Below are 18,682 nucleotides of genomic sequence, written 5' to 3' on the forward strand. Positions count from 1 at the left end.
ATAGGTACTTATTCATTGCCATTTTTTCATGCCTGTGTTCCTCTCTCTCTCACTCTTTTCCTTCCTTTTCTTAAAGCAGTGCCTTTAGCATCTCTTGCAGAGCTGGTTTGGTGGAGGTGTATTCTTTTAGACTTCTTTTGTCTGGGAAGCTCCTTATTTGGCCTTCCACTTTAATTGAGAGCCTTGCTGGGTAGAGTAATCTTGGTTGCAGGCCTCTGACTTTCATTACTTGGAATATTTCTTGCCATTCTGTTTTGGCTTGGAGCATTTCCATTAAGAAGTCAGCTGCTAGCCTTATCAGGGTGTCCTTGTATGTTACTTCCTGTTTCTGCCTTGCTGCCTTTAAGATTTCTCTCTTTGTCTTGGAATTTTGCCATTTTAATTATGATATGCCTTGAAGTGGGCCTCTTTGTGTACCTCTTGATTGGGACTCTCTGTAATTTCTGGATTTGTGTGACTTTTTCCTCATTAAATAAGGGAAGTTTTCCATCATTGCTTTTTCATACAGGTTTTCTATCCCTTGCTCTTCTTCTTCTCCTTCTGGTATCGCTATTATACGGATATCGTTATGTTTTATGTTGTCATGCAGCTCCCTTACCATCTGTTCGTTCTTTGAGTCTCTTCCTTTTCTTGCTCTATCTAGGTGTTTTTTTCTACCTTGTCCTCCAACTCATGGACTCAGTCCTCTGCTTCATCCAGGCTGCTTGTAATTCCTCCTAATGTGTTTTTTATTTGTGAGATTGTATTGTTCATTTCTTCCTGGTTTTTGTTTATAGTTTCTATTTCCTTTTTCATGCTGATGTAGTTTTCACTCAGTTCCTTGTAGTTGTCTGTGAGTTCCTTCAGCATCTTTATTACCATTCATTTGAATTCTGTATCTGATAGTTTGCTTACCTCCATTTCCTTTAGCTCTTTTAGTGGGGAGTCTTCCATTCTTTTTGATTGAAGGTTCTTTTTTTGTCTCCCCATTTTAGATGACTCTTCTTGCTTGTTTCTGTGCTTCCTGATGTTTCACTTTGCTAGTTTTCTTTGTAGGGTGAACTTCTATGGTAGGAATTCTATAAGGTTCAGAGGTGTAGTTTCTGATCTCTTTGTCAGGACGCTCTAGGTTTGCCCTTTTTTCTGTTTGTGTGGGCTTTCTTGTTGTACTTGGGTTTTTACCTTTTTGTGGTTCCTTTGTTGGTGGTTTTTCTCCTGCGAACACCAGCAGGTATACTGATGTTCGCAGCTCCCACCTATTCTTCTATGTGATCAGTGGCAGGGGGTAGGCAAAATGGATTAAGACAGCAGGAGAGTGTTTTATGGGATTTAAAGTGCCAGCAAGTAGAGAAGAGATAGGAGATTCTTTGGATAAATATATCATTAACTAGGAAATTTCACCCAACTAGCCACTTTTTATAAAAGGTGAAAGAGAGGTAAGACTCTTGTTAGAGGGGAGGAGGATTATGAGCTGAATCCAGAAAACAGAATGCTTGTGCAAGGTTAGATGATGAGATATAGTGAGAGGATAGTATAGAAAGTAGGCGTAGTGTGAGAGAGAATAGAGTTGACCACTACAATACTAATGCTCAGGAGTAAAGTGAAGTGGGCTAAGATCATGGAAGGTTGCTGTGTAGTGTGTACAATTGTATGGAACCACAGTTATTTACAATAGTACTGGAACAACAATATCATGACAAGAAATATATGATTTAGATAACCAGAATAGAAAGTACCTGATCAAGAGTTGTGTGTTAATTGGAACATGATTGAAGTGAAAGAAGGAAAATTAAAATATAGCAAAGAGAAAATGAGGAAGACCAGTCAAACAATGCAGTTAAGCAGGGAAATAAAACAAGGAAAACTAAACATAAGGAAGAGAAATAAAAAAATACTAACAAAATAAAAGTGGTAAAAATAATGACAAGATAATATAATACACATACAAAATAAAAAGCCAGCTCTATGGGATAGCAAAGTGACATTTGTCTCAGTTTCTCAGTTTTGGGGGTTAACCTTGTGCTCCGCTATTTGGATCTGTCTCTAGACCCTTTGTAACTCCACATCTTATTGTCTCACTTGGGGGAAGAAGAAAAAAAAGGGAAAAAAAGAGAGAGGATCCAAAAAGAAGAAAAATAAATTAAAAAGATAATAAACCTTCTGCTGACTTTAAAGCTGTTCAGCAAGTTCTGCTGGTCTTCCTAGATGTCATAGGAAGAGGGGTGCTGGACTTTGCTTTTCTCCCTTCCTTTGGTTCTGAGAGGATGGAGACCAGGTCTGGAGGGCAATATTCACAGTTTCCTGGCCTCCGGCCCAGGTCTTCCATGAGCTGCCAGGCTCAAATCAGCCACTCAGCTGCTCACAATGTGAGTCAATCTCCAACTCGGAGCCTGAGACAAGTGGGGAGCATGGTTCTGCCCAGCCCTTCACTCTGGGCACACAGTGTCAGACAAGCAGGGTGCATGGTTCTGCTCAGCCACTCTCTCTGGGCACACGCAGATGAAATCACCCTCTGGACGCACTGCCTGCTACTCAAGGGTTCCTTACAGAGCACTGCCTGCAGTTCCCAACTAGCACACAGCTTTTCACACAGCCCTACTTTCCAACTAGTCTGGAGATTATCCAAGTCAGGGTCCAACACAGCCCAACTCCTCCCTTCTCTGCATGTCTCCTGGCACCCCAATTTCTCTGTACCAGTGCCCATAGTCCCAGCGGATGTGTACCACCTCTGTGTGTCTCCCACGTCGTCTCTGTTCCCCCCAGCGACTTCCAGTATCCAGGTCCCTCCTGGTGCCAGGCTGCCCTCCCTGCTCTGGCAGGGGAGGGAGATGGTGCTCTAATTCTCCTCCTTGTATCCTGCAGCAGGCACTGGGCAGGGGGTCCACAGCAGCCTTGGTCCCCACACAGATCCCAGGGATCTTACCATCCCAGTGCAATCTCCTCACTGTCTGTTTTTCAATGTCCTCTACAATATTTTGCCTCCAAACTTCATATAAGCTGGGATTCTGTTGGCTGTTCACTCTGTTCCTCTGAAGATCGGCTACGTGTTCCAGCTTGGCGCAGGGAGAAGTGGGCTCCACTCCCACCTACCTCGCTGCCATCTTCTCATGGTTTAATAAATTAACACTGGGAATGTTGAATTTTTTTTTCAAGTTTTCTTATTCTGACCTTGAATAGCTAACGTAACTTAATTCTGCAAGTTGATGCTTATTTTCATATTGGAATACTTAAATTAGGTGTGTATTAACTATGAAAATTGGGAAATCTTGATCACTGGTAGAATTTCGGGTGTCTGTGATCCTCTTATAATTATTTACAAAATATTATGTATTGAAAAAAAGTGCAAAGGAGTTTGTTAGAACAAATAAGAGTAGATGAAAGCTTTTCATTCTGGCCCTGGCCAGGTGACTCAGTTAGTTGGAGTGGCATATTGTACACTAAAAGCTTGTGGGTTGATTCCCAGTCAGGGCACATACCTAGATTGCAGGTTCTATCCCCAGTTGGAGCACATATGGGAAGCAGTGAATCAATATTTCTCTCTCACATCAGTGTTTCTCTCTCTCCTTTCTCTCTCTCTAAAAAGTGAATAAACATAATGAAAAAAACTTGTAATTCTGTAAAAGGAGGTGCTGTTTTTTTCCTTCCAGCAATGAGGAACCATTTAACGTTTTGGTAAGAAAAAAGAAGCAGGAGAATTGATGCATCAGAGAAATACCTTTCTTAAAAACATGAATTTCTTCTATTGCAAAAGAAGCACGGCAGTATCCTCTTTCCTCTGGGGCAGTAATGGGACATGGGACCTCATTTCTGAAAATGATGCTGGTTCTGCTACTCCTACAGCTTTATAGGTTTTGCTGTAACTCCTTGCTTTTCCTGGCCCTTTATAAATGTTTGAATTTTCCAAAGTATCCAATACAAATCTGGTTCCTTGCTTACTCATTAAGAATGAATTAATTGGGAAACTCAGTGGAGTTTGGGGAGTTGGCCAATTAGAATGTCTTTTTATTTTCTGTAGTAGTCAGGAGTTAATACTTCAAACATAAAAATCAGAATTGCAGTCAGTTACTGGAAATATATCGTAAAAGAATCAAGCCAGAATTAAGGTGGTTGCTTTCCATGGAAAATGAGAATGGAAATGGTACTTCTTTTTTATAACAAGCTTTGTAGAACTTTTCTTTAAAACTAGATTATTTATAGTCTTGAAAAGAGAACAAAGGTTTTTTGTATTTTTTTTTTAGTATGTATTACATGGTAATGTTTGCTATGTTTATTTTTGCCTTGGCTTCTTGAAATTGAACGTCTTGACAGAAATATTCTTCCTTCGCAGAGGGCTGGTTTTCAGTTACACCTGAAAAGATTGCTGAACACATTGCTGGCCGGGTCAGTCAGTCCTTCAAGTGCGACATTGTAGTGGATGCATTTTGTGGAGTTGGAGGAAATACCATTCAGTTTGCCTTAACTGGAAAGAGAGGTAATTAGCCAAACCATCAAAGGAAGAAAAGTAAATTATATAATTTATTCAGTAAATGTTTCATTTTGCTTCACCTTGTTTTTACTGACATTTAATATGCACTTAATAATTAATGCCAAATATTTAAAAAGTAATAGCATATATGAAGTATACACTTTCTATCATACTAGTGTATCTGCTTCATATTTATTAATTTATTTAGTCAACAATCTTGTGAAGTGTATCTTTTACTATGTACATTTCACAGATAACTGAGAAATAAAGAGATGAAGTAATTACACAGTTCCAGTTTGGTGGAGCCAAGATTAAAATATAACAGAAAAATAAGACATTAAAATAGTGAGACTGTGCTCTAGAAGAAAAGAATAGACAGGGAATCCCAATTTTGCCACTCACTATTATGACTTGGGACATCATTTAACTTTTTTTTTTAAGGTTTTGTTTATTTATTTTTAGAGAGAGGGGAAGGGAGGGAGAATGACAGGGAGAGAGATACATCGGTGTGTGGTTGCCTGTCAAGCACCCCTTACTGGGAAGCTGGTCTACAACCCAGGCATGTGCCCTGACTAGGAATCGAACCAGCAACCCTTTGGTTCACAGGCCAGCCCTCAACCCAGAGGCATGAAATGTGGCCATGTGACTAAGAAGCTAAGTTTGTAACATTATTTAATTTTAATAGTTTAAACGTAATAGCCACATGTGGCTAGTGGCTCCCATTAGGTGTTATCCAACATTTGTCAGCATCTGAGTTATGTGTGAGAACACTGAGCACTTGCATTCTGTCAGGCCTGAAAACAAAGCCAGGTTCCAATGGAAGTCATAAAAATGAGGATTAACTGAATATGTTTGATGTTGAAAGTCATTTTTTCATTGAATTTTTGGTAGTATCAGCATCTTTCCCCCTGTCTGTACTATCAATATAGCAGATTGCACAGCTGGAAAGGACATATTTATCTTTGCTCTTATAAATATGAATTTTAGTTTATTTAGAACACAAAAATAGCATTGTAAATGCATGATTTTGCAACATACAATTGGTGCTTATGTTTATTGTTGAGATTTATTTTGTGCATTATTTCTCAGAAGTGTTAAATTTGGAACCACCATTTCCGGAAAACAGCTATGCTTTGGCAACCGTGGTGTATGCCACGGTGTATGCCAGTGTGTCAAATGACACACTGCTGCATATACAGATGCACTTACTGCAAGACATGAATGAGCTAAATTTAACTTAGGTTTGCATTGCTAATTATGAAATTGCAGTAAATTAAATGAAAGCCCATTTGGTGAAAACATAAGGTTGTCTGTTCCTTCTACCTAAAATGTCTCATTAAACGTCATCAGCAGACTTTTACATTTCTTCTTCATACATTGGCTAAAGAGGTTTGTCAAAGTTTGTTTTATTTTGCCTTTCTGTGGAAGCTGTCAAATTTGTCTTCTTTGGTATTTGCCTGATTTTGAGGAGATTGGTCTTTTTTGAAATCTTAACATTTATAGGCTTTACATAGAGTCAGGGGCCTTTCTATGTGTTTGATGCTCCGCCTATACCCTGCACAAAGCACAGTGCTGACCACCTATTTGTCTCTCAGTAGATACTTAATGGCAGCTCTCTGGTGTGTGAGACCAAATCTCCCTTTGTCTTTAAAAAATGATTCTTATAATTAAATAAACACACTGATCAGAAGGTGAACTATTCCATGTAACTACTAATCAGTATCATTTGACTTATCTTTCATGTGTCCATTTTTAGTGATTGCCATTGATATTGATCCTGTTAAGATTGATCTTGCTCGCAATAATGCAGAAGTTTATGGGATCGCAGACAAGATTGAGTTCATCTGTGGAGATTTCCTGCTGCTGGCTTCTCATTTAAAAGCCGATGTTGTGTTCCTCAGCCCCCCTTGGGGAGGGCCAGACTATGCCACTGCAGAGACCTTTGACATTAGGACAATGATGTCTCCTGATGGATATCCTTCGGAAGTTGGAAGAGTTTTCTCAAACAGTAGTTGTGGAGAGGAAGGGGTGTGTGTGTGTGTGTGTGTGTGTGTGTGTGTGAAAAAGAGAAATTAGTAAGGAAGAGAGGAGCTAATAGCATTTGATAGAGCCTAGTTTCTTTTACATAAAAAGCACATATGAAAAAGTTAACTGGTGATGGATCTTCAAAAATTACAGCAAATGTAAGAGATATTCCCTAGGTTACTATCTATTTTTACAATTACAAAGCAAGAACGAGAAAGCAGTAATTGTTTGGAATTGTTGTCTGGAAATGGGGAATTTCGTGGAGACCTGTTCCTAAAGTATGGATGACTATTTGACTGTTCTTCCACTCACACTTGTGCTAATTCTCTGTTTATCTTGAAACTTTTCTAATTACTCTTCCAAGGCACTGAAGCAAGCCCTTGTTTCATAAAGAATAGCATTTATATTATTTGCCCCTTTTTCTCTGCTCTCCAGAGGAGTGTTCTCTTTGACTGTAACAGAAAATATGTTTCTAAATTCCTAGTTAAAATTTAGAATGTAGACTATAATGAACAGTTATTTATCTTTATTTCCTACTGGAAAGAGGTGGTATTGTGCTTTCCTGTTCTGTTTGTACAAAAACTAGGAAATAGCAGGAGGAGAAAGAATGTATATTTTCTGAATGTCAGTAGTCTACCACTAAGATAAATGAAAAATAGCTTTAATTTCTAACCTCTGACCAGTCAGGGATAGTGTGCTGCTGAGTTACAAAATCAGCTACTTAGTTTAAACGTGTGCTTTATTATTAATCAAACTATATTTGAGTTATGATACAAGAAAATAACTTGATCAGAAATTAACTGTTGTTTTTGTCACTTTTCCTTAACTGTTGTCCACCTTTGAAATTTTCAGACTTTCCCAGAAGATCACTAATAATATTGTTTATTTTCTTCCAAGAAATGCTGATATTGACCAGGTAAGCCATTACTGAAAAACTTCTATGATCCTTTGGTATAACTGTTACAAAGAGTGGGTTTAAAAAAAAAAAAAGGATACAGAGTATTGCTTTAATTGAGAATGTGTTTATGAGCAGTCCCTGGCTTTCTGACTATTATTAGAAAACTAGAAGTGTTTGCCAGTTAAATCCTTACTTACTTCATTCCCTTCATTTCCACCATTCCTGGCATGCATAAACATAAACAGCATGCTGGGCCTGTAACGTGTGCTGAAAGAGTGATTCAGTGTGTTGTGTTCATACACGCACACCTGAATTAGCCAAGATCTGTCTTTACTGAAACCTACCTTGAGAATAGATATTTCAGGTATACCTGAAAGTAGTTACCTAAGTAGAAATATAGAGACAGATAAAACTTCATTTGGCCAGGATCTATTTCAACTATAGGTAGGTTGTCTTGGGGTATAGGACACTTGACTAATATTATAATGTCCTCATTTGGTTCTTACCATAATCATTTATTTTAATTATATTTTTTCCCCAATAGAATTGGATTCAGTGTAATAACTGCCTCATAAAGATCTGATGATGTCTTTATTTCATGCTTTTGTTGAATTTTTAATAAGCACTTACTACCTACTGCCTAGTGCAATGCACCTGTCAAATCTTTTGTCTTTCATGTTCTACATGTTACAAGTGTTGCTAGGTGTGGGTTTTTCCTTTCTCTCCTGTCTGATACTCTGAGAACCAACCCTGTCATTCTGAGCTTTTTCATTTTATTCTAGAGAAATATCTTTATTATTTGTTCAACTATATTCTCCTTACTATCTTTTTTTCCTTTTTCTGGAACATCTCTTCTGTGAGTGTTAGTCTTCCTCAGCTGTATTTCTTGGTGTTGTGTCTCCTTTTTCCTTCTGAGAGATTACCTCAACCTTGTCATTCCTCGAGTATATGATTCCCTTGGGTATATGACAGTTCCTCAGGAATTGTCATTCTATTATCTACCTCATCTATTGTATTTCTTAGTTCAATCATTATATTTTTTTAATATTTTTAAATTGTTGTTCAAGTACAGTTTTCTCCCTTTCTCCCCCACCCCAACCTTATTGTCTATGTGTCCTCTATAATTGTTCTTGCAATCCCCTCACCTTTTTCCCCTGAAATTCCCTCCCGTCTCCCCTCTGGTCACTGTGTTACCCGTTTATGAGCCACTGTGTCTGAACGTTAGGTGTCTCCAACACTATCTGTTGTACCAGTTACAAGAAAAAGCACTGCCCCTTGCTTCATATACTTTTGTAACAAATTTGATATTAAACCTAATATCTGCTACTCACATCTGTGACTCAGAAATGCATTTTAGAATCCCAGGTAAGGATGAACCCATTGATTCCATAATTCTTACTTTTCTCATATGTAAGTATTATGCTCTGTAACTAGTCTCATAAGAAGCTATATTACCTTGATATTAAATATTAGGTGGGATGATTTGAGTACTTCAGTAACATTGGGAAATTATTGTAAAAGTTACAGTAAGTAAATTTTTTTCTAAATGAACTCTAGCCCAAGGAGAAAGTTAACTTTTTTTTGACAGGTGTTTTTTATTTACTTCAAAAGCCTACCAAATTACTGTTGGTGGTTCATTCACATTTCCTACCTCTAGAGGGCGTAATGACACTAGAAAATACTGCAGTAAGAGTAAAAAAGGAACCTTGAGATTTCAAGTGTATTATATTGAATTCGGATCAAATTACAGTAGGAAATAACTTCCTTTAAATTAAGAATATCTATAAGTAGTATTTTTTAAAGATTTTATTTATTTATTTTTAGAGAGGGAAGGGAGAGACAGACAGACAGACAGACAGACATCAATGTGCGGTTGCTGGGGGTTATGGGCTGCAACCCAGGCATGTACCCTGGCTGGGAATCGAACCTGGGACACTTTGGTTCCCAGCCCGTGCTCAATCCACTGAGCTATGCCAGCCAGGGCTTATAAGTAGTATTTTTTAAATGTGGGAGAGAGCAGTTACAGAGAAGTCAACTTTTTGTTACAGTATATTTAGAATTTCACAACAACCTAAACTTAAACATGGCATTCATGTTTGGGAACTCATGTTCCCAAAATTTATGAGTCTGCAGTTTAAAATTTAGGCTACATTTCTCCCATAGAAATGTATAAAAAGAACATTAGTTTCCACTCCAGGAAGATTTGTACTCTGGATAATATTTATATTTAGGGAGGTTATACCAACTCTGGATGCTATGAATATAACTTGTCTATCAATCTTTCCATGTAGGAGATGAGCCTAATTGTTTTCTGTATCTAGTAAAATATTTTTCTAGGTTCACTCTTACCTTGATGTCTTATTCCCTTTTTCTCTCTGAGGACATGTATCTCTCTTATTATCTAAACTTTTCATATCAAACTCACATGTTGAATGATTTAGAAATCTTTTTGTAATAGGCTCTTTGGATGGAAGTTATATCTCCCTGTACTCACTATGGAAAGTTGGGAACTGATTAAATTCAATTCAGAGAGCCCAGGGTAAATGTATTTTTTTCTACTCGATGCCTGAATCTTAACGTCTTTCCTCATTTTTTCTTTTCACAGCCATAAAATTACAGCCAATATTAACTTCCAATCTATCATGCTTTCCAACCATGAAAGCTTCTCTTTTGAGTAATTAACACATATGACATGGATAGAGGTCTCTGAGCAGAGTAGAATGATTCAGTCTCCCCAAGGAAGCTACACAGCAGTGGTAACCAGACACCATATTTGAATGAAGTCCCTGTGAATGGAATCTCTGACAGGAGGTGTCTGTCCCTAGGCAGACTTGGGAAGGGCGAGAGGAGTGACTCCTGATTGATTTGATACAGTACCTCCTTTTTCTTGTTTGATCTCATAACTATAATGTCTGGCCCCAGGAGAGCGATAATACTTGTACTTTTCAGGTCAAATTAATTCAAATTGCCTGTTTAAAAATAATTTATTCACACCAGTACAGAGAGCAGAGCAACACTGAGCATCATCTCTAAGAACTGTGTTGAAAAATTAACTAGGAGGCCCTGCAGCGTGTAATTACTGGCACTCATCTGGTAGACACTCCCCACCCTTCCATGACCACCTTCAGATAGGTGTCATGATAACAAATAGGCAAAATACTACCTATTTTATTTCCTGATAAAGTGGGGATATATTTACAAATTGATCCAATATCTTAGGTAAAATTTATCCTGTGATTAAGTTGTATCTTTGAGTATAGAAGTTGATGTTAGCTTTAATCAAGAGATATCTCCTTTCTAGTTGGTAGAGGTCTTGAGGTTCCCATTAGAGCCAATGTGGAATGACTAGGGAGGGAAAAGTTCCCAATTGTAGTTAATCACATTTCTAATATTATTAAGGAAGCAGGGAGAAAGAGGGGACTTATTTTATAGGTAAAATTTCTTAAACTTACTATATAAAAGAATACTGTTATTATGTAAAAGAATGCATTCAATGCATTTGAATAATGAAAACTAAATATAGGGACTATTAGGTAATAGTATTTGGAAGAATCATTTTAAATACAACTAAATTCAGTTCATTAGCATTTTTAGTGTTTGGTTTTGGCTGAATACAATAAAAATTTGCCACTAATTTCCTTGCCTATATTTGTTCTAACCTATAATACTATTTATTTAATCAGTATTTTTTTTTAAATCAGGGCCTTATTGGTTTATAAATATTAGGTTTGATTAAAACTTGTGTCAAATTTTTCCAAATGAAATTTCCATGGTCAAATTCTGCTCTAATGGCAAAACTCTATCCATGTGCTCAGTAATAAAGTCATCCCAACAAGTGGGGGGCCCTTACTCCAGATGTAGACACCAGAAGCAGGAGAGAGTAAAAAGGAGGCTAAGGACTGGATTGGGCTTTCAGTACATGCAAGAACAGTAAATTCTACAACTGTTTAAGCTGAAAAATACCCAGCATTTAAAACTCAGCAAACTCAAAAGTAAATTCATCCTGGAAAAGACTAGTATGCCACATTTATATACAAGGTCAGAGCCTAATAAATGTTTGTCTTAATGGTATCCTTAGAGTTTGTAGGGTGTCTCTTCACATTCTCGTTGATCATCATAACAACTTGGGAGTAAGCAAGTCAGGTTATGAGCCTGATTTTATTGAGTAAAACTAGGAAGTTTAGTGATTTGCCTAGTCATTTTGACTAACAGTGGCATAATTAGAGTGCCTTGCTGCCACCCACTGACAAGGTATTCATTACTGTGGGGAGTGGAGAGGTGAGGAACAGATTCATCTGTTATCACGGAGTGCCCACCATAAGGTTTGGAGTAGTGAATAGAAACTGTGACAATAGAAGCAAAGAGAATTGTATAGAATTTCAGTTGAATCAATTTGTTATATTCCTGATTGATAAGGAAGACAACAAAGGGCTAAAAATTCAACACAAAATGAAAGACAACTGCTGCTGAGCTTTATCTTCTAATAACTGGTACCTAGGTTTTTAGATCATCTATCTTAGTAAATCTACTGTGTAATGATACATTGCAATTAAGGATACAGTTGATCAGCTTGGGGCTATAAAACTGGCCTTGTAAGTCTAATTGGAAAGGCACAAATGCTTCTGAACACAAGCTTATGTTTTCTTCACACCTTTGGGTAAACTCTTTCAGTAGATGGTGTAGATAAAAAATAGAAGGATGCCACACACAGTGCTACATACAAGACTTTTGCTATTAGCTAAGGACTTCCTGACTCTGGTCTGTTGTGTTTTATGTCATTTGTCCATGTTTCTAGTATCTGGCTCTGAAAACAGGTAAAGGACAAGACTTCTTGACCTTGTTATTGGTAGCTTTCCCCTAAGAGAGCGATGTAACCAGTGTTTTGAACTCTGCATCTGATAGATTGCTCATCTCCATTTGGTTTAGTTCTTTTTCTGGAGTTTTGATCTGTTCTTTCATTTGGGCCATGTTTCTTTGTCTCCTCATTTTTGGCAGCCTGTTTGTTTCTATTTATTAGGTAGAGCTACTTTGACTCTGTGTCTTGATAGTATGGCCCAATGTAATAGGTGTCCTGTTGGGTCCTCTGGCACAACATCACCTATCACCCAAGCTGGGTACTCGAGGTATGCCTTTTGTGAGGGCTGAGTATACCCTCTTATAGTTGAACCTTGATTGCTATTGGTAGGTCAATGGGAGGGGTTTACCCAGGCCATTCAGCTGCAAGGACTGGCTGTAACCACTGACCACCAACCTTTGCCTTCCTTGGAAGAACAGGTGTATGTGGGAAGGGTGGTGATGCTACGCTGTGGTCTGTAGCTGTCCATTGGATGTACCTACCCTGGGGTTTTCAGGGTGGTGCTGGCCAAAGTCAGCCCCCACCTGTGTTTTGCCTGGGGCCGCCCTGCCTGATCTATAAAGTAATCTAAGGTGGCTGCTGCTTGTGCTGGGTTTAGAAATTCCCAGACAAAGCCAAGCTGTGAATCAAGGCTCCCTGCTGCTAGTGTCAGGCCTGGGCCACTTAGGAAGAGATACAGGGGCTGAAGGCTCACTGAGGCTGGCTGTTGCTTGTTTGAGAGAATTTACATAGTTGTGAAGCCTGGTCCAAGACCAGCCATTCATATGTAACAGCAGCGTGGGTGGGCCCATAAGTTGGGTGAAATGGAATCTCTGGGGATCTCCAGGGTGGGACAAACAGTGTTAGCCAGGTTGATGGAGTCTCAGATGTGGCCCCACCCTGCAGGCTCTGTGGCTCTGTAGCTCTGCAGGGGAGGACTCAGAAAAGGGATAATGGCCTCTGCTCGCCTTGATGCCAGACACTTCAGTTTCTCCCTGTGTGCCACTGGTGCTTTTCAAGCTGCTACCTTGGTGCTGGAGCTCACAGAGATTGAGTCCGAGTAAGTCCATGTGTGGGTTCTTTAAGAGGAACTGCTGGGGACTCCAGAAGTTTCTTCCACCAACTCAATTTCCTCCAGTTTTTATAGCCAGAAGTTGTGGGGAATCATCTTGGCACTGGAATCCTGGGCTGGGGACCTGGTAAGGGGCTTGGACTCCTCATTCTCAAGATATTCCTCTTGAATTTTTATCCACCGCATGTGGATGTGGGACCAGCCCATTCTGTGTCACTGCCCCTCCTACCAGTCTGGTTGGATGTGATTTTTATAATTCTGTAGTGGTCAGACTTCCATTCAACTCAATTTTTGACGGTTCGAGTGATGGTTGTTCTATAGTTTAGTTGTAATTTTGATGTGGTTATGCAAGGAGGCGAGCCCAGTTTACCTATGCTGCCATCTTCACTGGAAGCTGGCATTAGGTTTCTAATCACAGCCAATATTTCAGATGGTTGCTGCTCCTGTCACGGTAATTAACAGCTCTGTGGGCCCCATAAAAAAAATACTCTTCATTTTCACCTGGTGTAATTTCCTTGTAGTGAAAGGACATTTTTCCATTGCTCTGATACACTGTCACTTTATTACGAAGTGTTCCTGTCCTTTGTATATATTATATATTTTGCCATTAAGATCCAGTTTTGAAGTTATTTTCTCTCATTTATTCAGTTACCATACATTTTTACTTTAAATCGGTTTGCTTTTGAAGAACAATGCAGTTTTGAATGTTTGGCTCTTAAATCTGCTATGCCTTACCTGTTTCTAAAGTTACCACCTTCATTGTGATCTTGACCCATTTCTTGTTACCCTCTCCCCAAGCAACTTTACTGCCTGATAGAAGAATTGACCCGATGTCCTTTTAGTTCTTAGTGCTACTTCTAGTGCAAACTAATTGAGATTTCTTTTAATAAATCTAATAAATTTGTGTGTATGTGTGTATCTCCAAAAACATAGCATGTAATCCAGAACTGCTAATCTTTGTCTGTTTACCTACCTATCCTTTTCCCTCGCACCTTCCGTCTCTCCATTTCTCTTTCTGTCCTAATTTATTAAGCTTTAACTAAGAAAGGGGAAGGAACCAGATAACATTTTGTCAGTTAAACCTGCTTGTGAAAAGTAAAGACAGCTGGAAATTGATGGCATTAAGTTTGCATAAAGATTTATAGTCTTTGCAACTCCAACATTCTAACTTCAAATACATGTAGTTGTGAAAATGTGAAAAAGTACCAAAAAAGGCTAAAGTTAAACATTATTTTTAATTAGAACACTTGAAAGTAACATTAAATACATTTTTGTAAATTTATTTTTAAGCACAAATAGATATGTCTTCTCATTATATTTTGACATAGATTCACCTTTTTCTCCAGTTTCAGGAATAATACTTGTTTTATTTGTCCATTATCTGACTCTCCCAGCTAGAGTGTAAGATTCGTGAATACAATAACTTATTACATTTTTTAACTCTCATGTAAGCATGTCATTATTCCTTTTTTTATCCAAGTACCTAAGTTCAAATAACCCTCTAAATAATGGGGGTGGGGGGAGAGAGAGAGGGAAAGGGAAGGAGGGAGGAATAAAAAAAGAAACTACCTTTTGCAAGATGTGTTTTAATGTAATTTTATATTTTTGGCTTACAAAATGCTTTTTTTTAGGGAGATAGGTAGTACTCCCATTTTTTAGATTTAGAAAGCTGGAGCCTATCTTAATGGCTTTCTAACATAATGCAGCAAATCACTGGTGGAACTGGCATGAAAATTTCCCTCTGACTTTTCTTTTTCCTGCTAGACCCATCGTAGCAGATGTTTTGCTGTTGATTCAGCTCTACTTTGGTCCTCTTTACCCTTCCTATTCTTTCCTTTGTCTTCCCCTCTCTTTCCCCAACCCCTGCTACTACCTCTCCAGAGAACTTCAGTTTGCTAATCTCACCTTCTTTAAGTAAATCACTGTTAAAGGAATGGGAGAATGCTGTACTTAGTGTATACCTAAAGACATAGAAAAATTTTGTGAAACAGTTATATTTTAGATATACTAGTCAAAATGCCATTTATTCTAGACAAAATTATTTTTGCCCTTGTGAAAAATCAGACTGACATAATATGCCAGAACAGAAAATAATTATTCCTAATAATTGCCACTCTGAGATGAGTTGACTATTTTTAATTTCTACTTTTACTTTAATTATTATATTTTTATTAGCAAATAGTACAATGTATATATGCTTTTTATCATTATTAATAGATACTGTGTTTGACTTTTGTTGTCATGTGTTTCTATTGATAAAAACAGCCATCTCTTGTTTCCCTGTGCAGACCAAGGTTAATGTTGGCATTGTTACTGTCTTGGTGGGACGACTTGTTTTCCCTTTAAGAATGTACCATAGATTGACCTGTTGTTTCTTCCCTATTTCTGTATCTGTGGCTTCTTTTCTCTGCCCAGGACCAGTATATTATGTGTAATGCCACTGACAGTAGATCTTTTCAGCCTCCAAACCAACTAGACCAACAGCACATCTCTGCAAAAATACACTACAGTTTTGCCAATTTCAGTTACAGGATTAATTACAGAAAAGCAGGTCTCCTATTGTTTGTACCTGTCCCTGATAGTACTTTGTGATTTCCTTTCTCCACCACTCAGGGTTTTCTATTCAGTGACTCTCAGGGCCCTTCCCACTGCATTCTCCTTTCCTTTATTCCTCACTGCTGCCTCCATAAACTGATCTTCAGCGATGTAATGGTGGGTTAGAAGGCAATATATTTGATAGTTAAAAGACCCAAGAAGTTGGATAAATAAATGTTGGACTAAAAACTTTATAAGAACTTAGGGTAAAACATTTCTAGTTTGAAGCATCCTTTTGATGTTAACTCTGTAGAGGTGGAGAGGGTGTTTTTAGCATCCCAAAGAAGGGGTTGTTGACTATACTCTACTAGACCTCAAAAAGAGCGTTATATTTTACCCCAATAAAAAGAGAGAGGCAGCCAATCTGTGTTTCTCGCACACATCGATGTTTCTCTCTCTCCCTTCCTGCCCTTCTCTCTAAAAATAAATAAATAAAATATATATTTTTTTAATGGGAAGGAGGTAAAAATACACACACAAAAGGACAAAAGGTGGAGGGGGTGGTCCAGGTTGGGAGAGACCAGTTAGCAAAGGAAAGAGTAGGTAGTAGAGACTAGAACTTATGAAGGTGGGATTGTACCTGTCTTGCTCTCTGAGGTATTGTTCCTAGTATCATGTCATGGGCATTCAGTAAATATTGTTGAATGAATGAAAGGGTAAGACGCCAAAGCTAAGGTAAACAGGACAAAAATATTCAGGAAAGTGAGTTATTCTTTAAATTTCTATCTTAATAAACCTGATGTTTGGGGAGGATGTGTTCATTTTCTCTTCCTCTGAGTTCTTTAGCTTCCATCATCGGAGAGATTGGGTCATATATAATAACATAGCACTGTGGTCTTTCCTGTAATATCAGAAGTGTCTGAAAGAACAGGTATTTCTGCCAGCACATGGTGCTTTAATATCTGGAAAGTAAGAGTGAACATTTGAGATGCCTCATTTATTGGATAGACTTGAATAAAAAGATGAGCTGTCTTATTATTTGATGAAACATAAGAATGAAAAATTTATTTTGAAATCATAATTGTGAATGTGTGACTTTTCTTCTGCTCATTTTTTTAGGTGGCATCCTTAGCTGGGCCTGGAGGGCAAGTGGAAATAGAACAAAACTTTCTTAATAATAAATTGAAGACAATCACTGCTTATTTTGGGAACCTGATCCGGAAACCAGTCTCTGAGTCATAACTGTGAGGTGGTACAAGGACAGAAAGATCATGAGTGGTCAGAACCTTATTCAGATGAGAGACTTGAAATTTGTGTATGCACTGATATACATTGTACCCATTGTCTTAAATCACCATGTAAAACAGAAACTTACAGAAGGTTGATGAGTATTAATGAACTACTTAGAGACTTTTGGGTGACATTAACTATGTATTGGGTTGACCAATAAATTTGGGTTTTTTTCTTTTTTTTTTTTTTTAATTCACCCATTTTAAGTATAGAGACTGATGAATTTTTTTTAAAATTTTTTTTAGATTTTATTTATTTTTACAGAGGGAAGGGAGGGAGAGACAGACAGACATCAGCATGCGGTTGCTGGGGGCTGTGGCCTGCAACCCAGGTATGTACCCTGACTGGGAATCAAACCTGCAATGCTTTGGTCCACAGCCCATGCTCAATCCACTGAGCTACACCAGGGTTTTTTTCCATAAAGTGACTGTAGTAGCACTTAGTTGTCTTTAACTTCATTTGAAACAATTTTGTTAAGATTGTATTGTGACAGCTGTCGTATCAGTGTGCATTAAAAAAAACTTGGTGAATTTTTGTGTAGCCATTTTAATATTGAAGATGGAAGAAAATATACAGCTTTGTCATAGTATGCTTTATTATTTCATTTCAAGAAAGGTAAAAACACAACTGAAATGCAAAAAAAAAAAAAAAAGGATTTGTGCAGTGTATGGAAGGGGTGCTGTGCTGTGACTGATCAAATGTGTTAAAAGTGGTTTGCGAAGTTTCATGCTGGAGTTTTCTCGCTGGATGATGCTCCATGGTTAGGTAGACCAGTTCAAGTTGATAGCGATCAAATCGAGACATTAATTAAGAACAGTCAACGTTATGCCAGATAGGAGATAGGTGACATATTCCAAAAATTCAATAAAGTTACTGGTGAAAATAAAAAAAAAGTTTTATTTTACAGAAAAAAAAAAAAAAATCTTTTTGGCCAACCCAATATATTATACATTAGGATAGTTAGTATCTGAAATGGGAAAGGTAGGCTTTCTCCTGTGTTTACTGTCAGCCTGCAGCTCTCTGTATGTATGTGCCTCTGCCTTTATTTTTTTTTTAATTTTGTATGTTTTGATTTAACATCTTTGTGTGTGACTGTGTAAAAAACAGTTGTGTGGTTTTCTTTAAATACAGAAAGATACAAAGAAAACCCAGTTAACCCCTTTTGAAATAAGTAATGTTACACTTTTAAGGGTAGAAACAGAGAAATAGAATGGTGCAAAATGAAAAGTAAGTCTTCCTCCCTCTACCCCTACCCTTCATTCATCTATCTAGAGATAACAGTATTTTAAATTCCTTTGGAAAACAGAAAGGAATTGCAGGAGACTCTAATACACTTTTTCCCCCTCGATGACGCACTGTTCATTACTCCCCTGCCCCCTTTTTTTCACTTACTGTATTTTTTACTAGTATATCCTAGAGACCTTTTCCTATCAGTGCATACATACAGGTCTGCCTTGTTCCTTTTAGTGGCTATCTTGTATTTCATCTCCCGCATATGCTGTAATTTAACCAGTTTCCTATTTTAGGCTGTTTTGCAATCATTGACTGTTCTGTGCTGTGATTAGAGTACATGTTTTCCTCCAC

At 37.9% G+C, this 18,682-nt stretch overlaps 1 protein-coding gene across 2 annotated transcripts in view; it reads left to right on the forward strand.

The window, feature by feature from the left end:
• TGS1 (trimethylguanosine synthase 1) overlaps positions 1-18,127 on the forward strand; it is a 48,642-nt gene extending 30,515 nt beyond the window's left edge. The window contains exons 10-14 of one of the 2 annotated variants that reach the window (XR_004904347.1): positions 4,307-4,450; positions 6,201-6,417; positions 7,307-7,385; positions 16,928-17,121; positions 18,115-18,127. Coding sequence is in view for 1 of the 2 variants with exons in the window: in XM_028533964.2 (XP_028389765.1) it covers positions 4,307-4,450; positions 6,201-6,417; positions 7,307-7,385; positions 16,928-17,050 (563 nt within the window). In the remaining variant the exon portion in view is untranslated. Of the gene's footprint in view, positions 1-4,306; positions 4,451-6,200; positions 6,418-7,306; positions 7,386-16,927; positions 17,253-18,114 lie in introns of those variants that run through there. The other variant, XM_028533964.2, reaches the window with a different exon arrangement.
• Positions 18,128-18,682: the final 555 nt, after the last annotated feature.

The sequence above is a fragment of the Phyllostomus discolor genome, chromosome 7, assembly GCF_004126475.2.
Source record: "Phyllostomus discolor isolate MPI-MPIP mPhyDis1 chromosome 7, mPhyDis1.pri.v3, whole genome shotgun sequence".
Lineage (NCBI taxonomy): Eukaryota > Metazoa > Chordata > Mammalia > Chiroptera > Phyllostomidae > Phyllostomus > Phyllostomus discolor.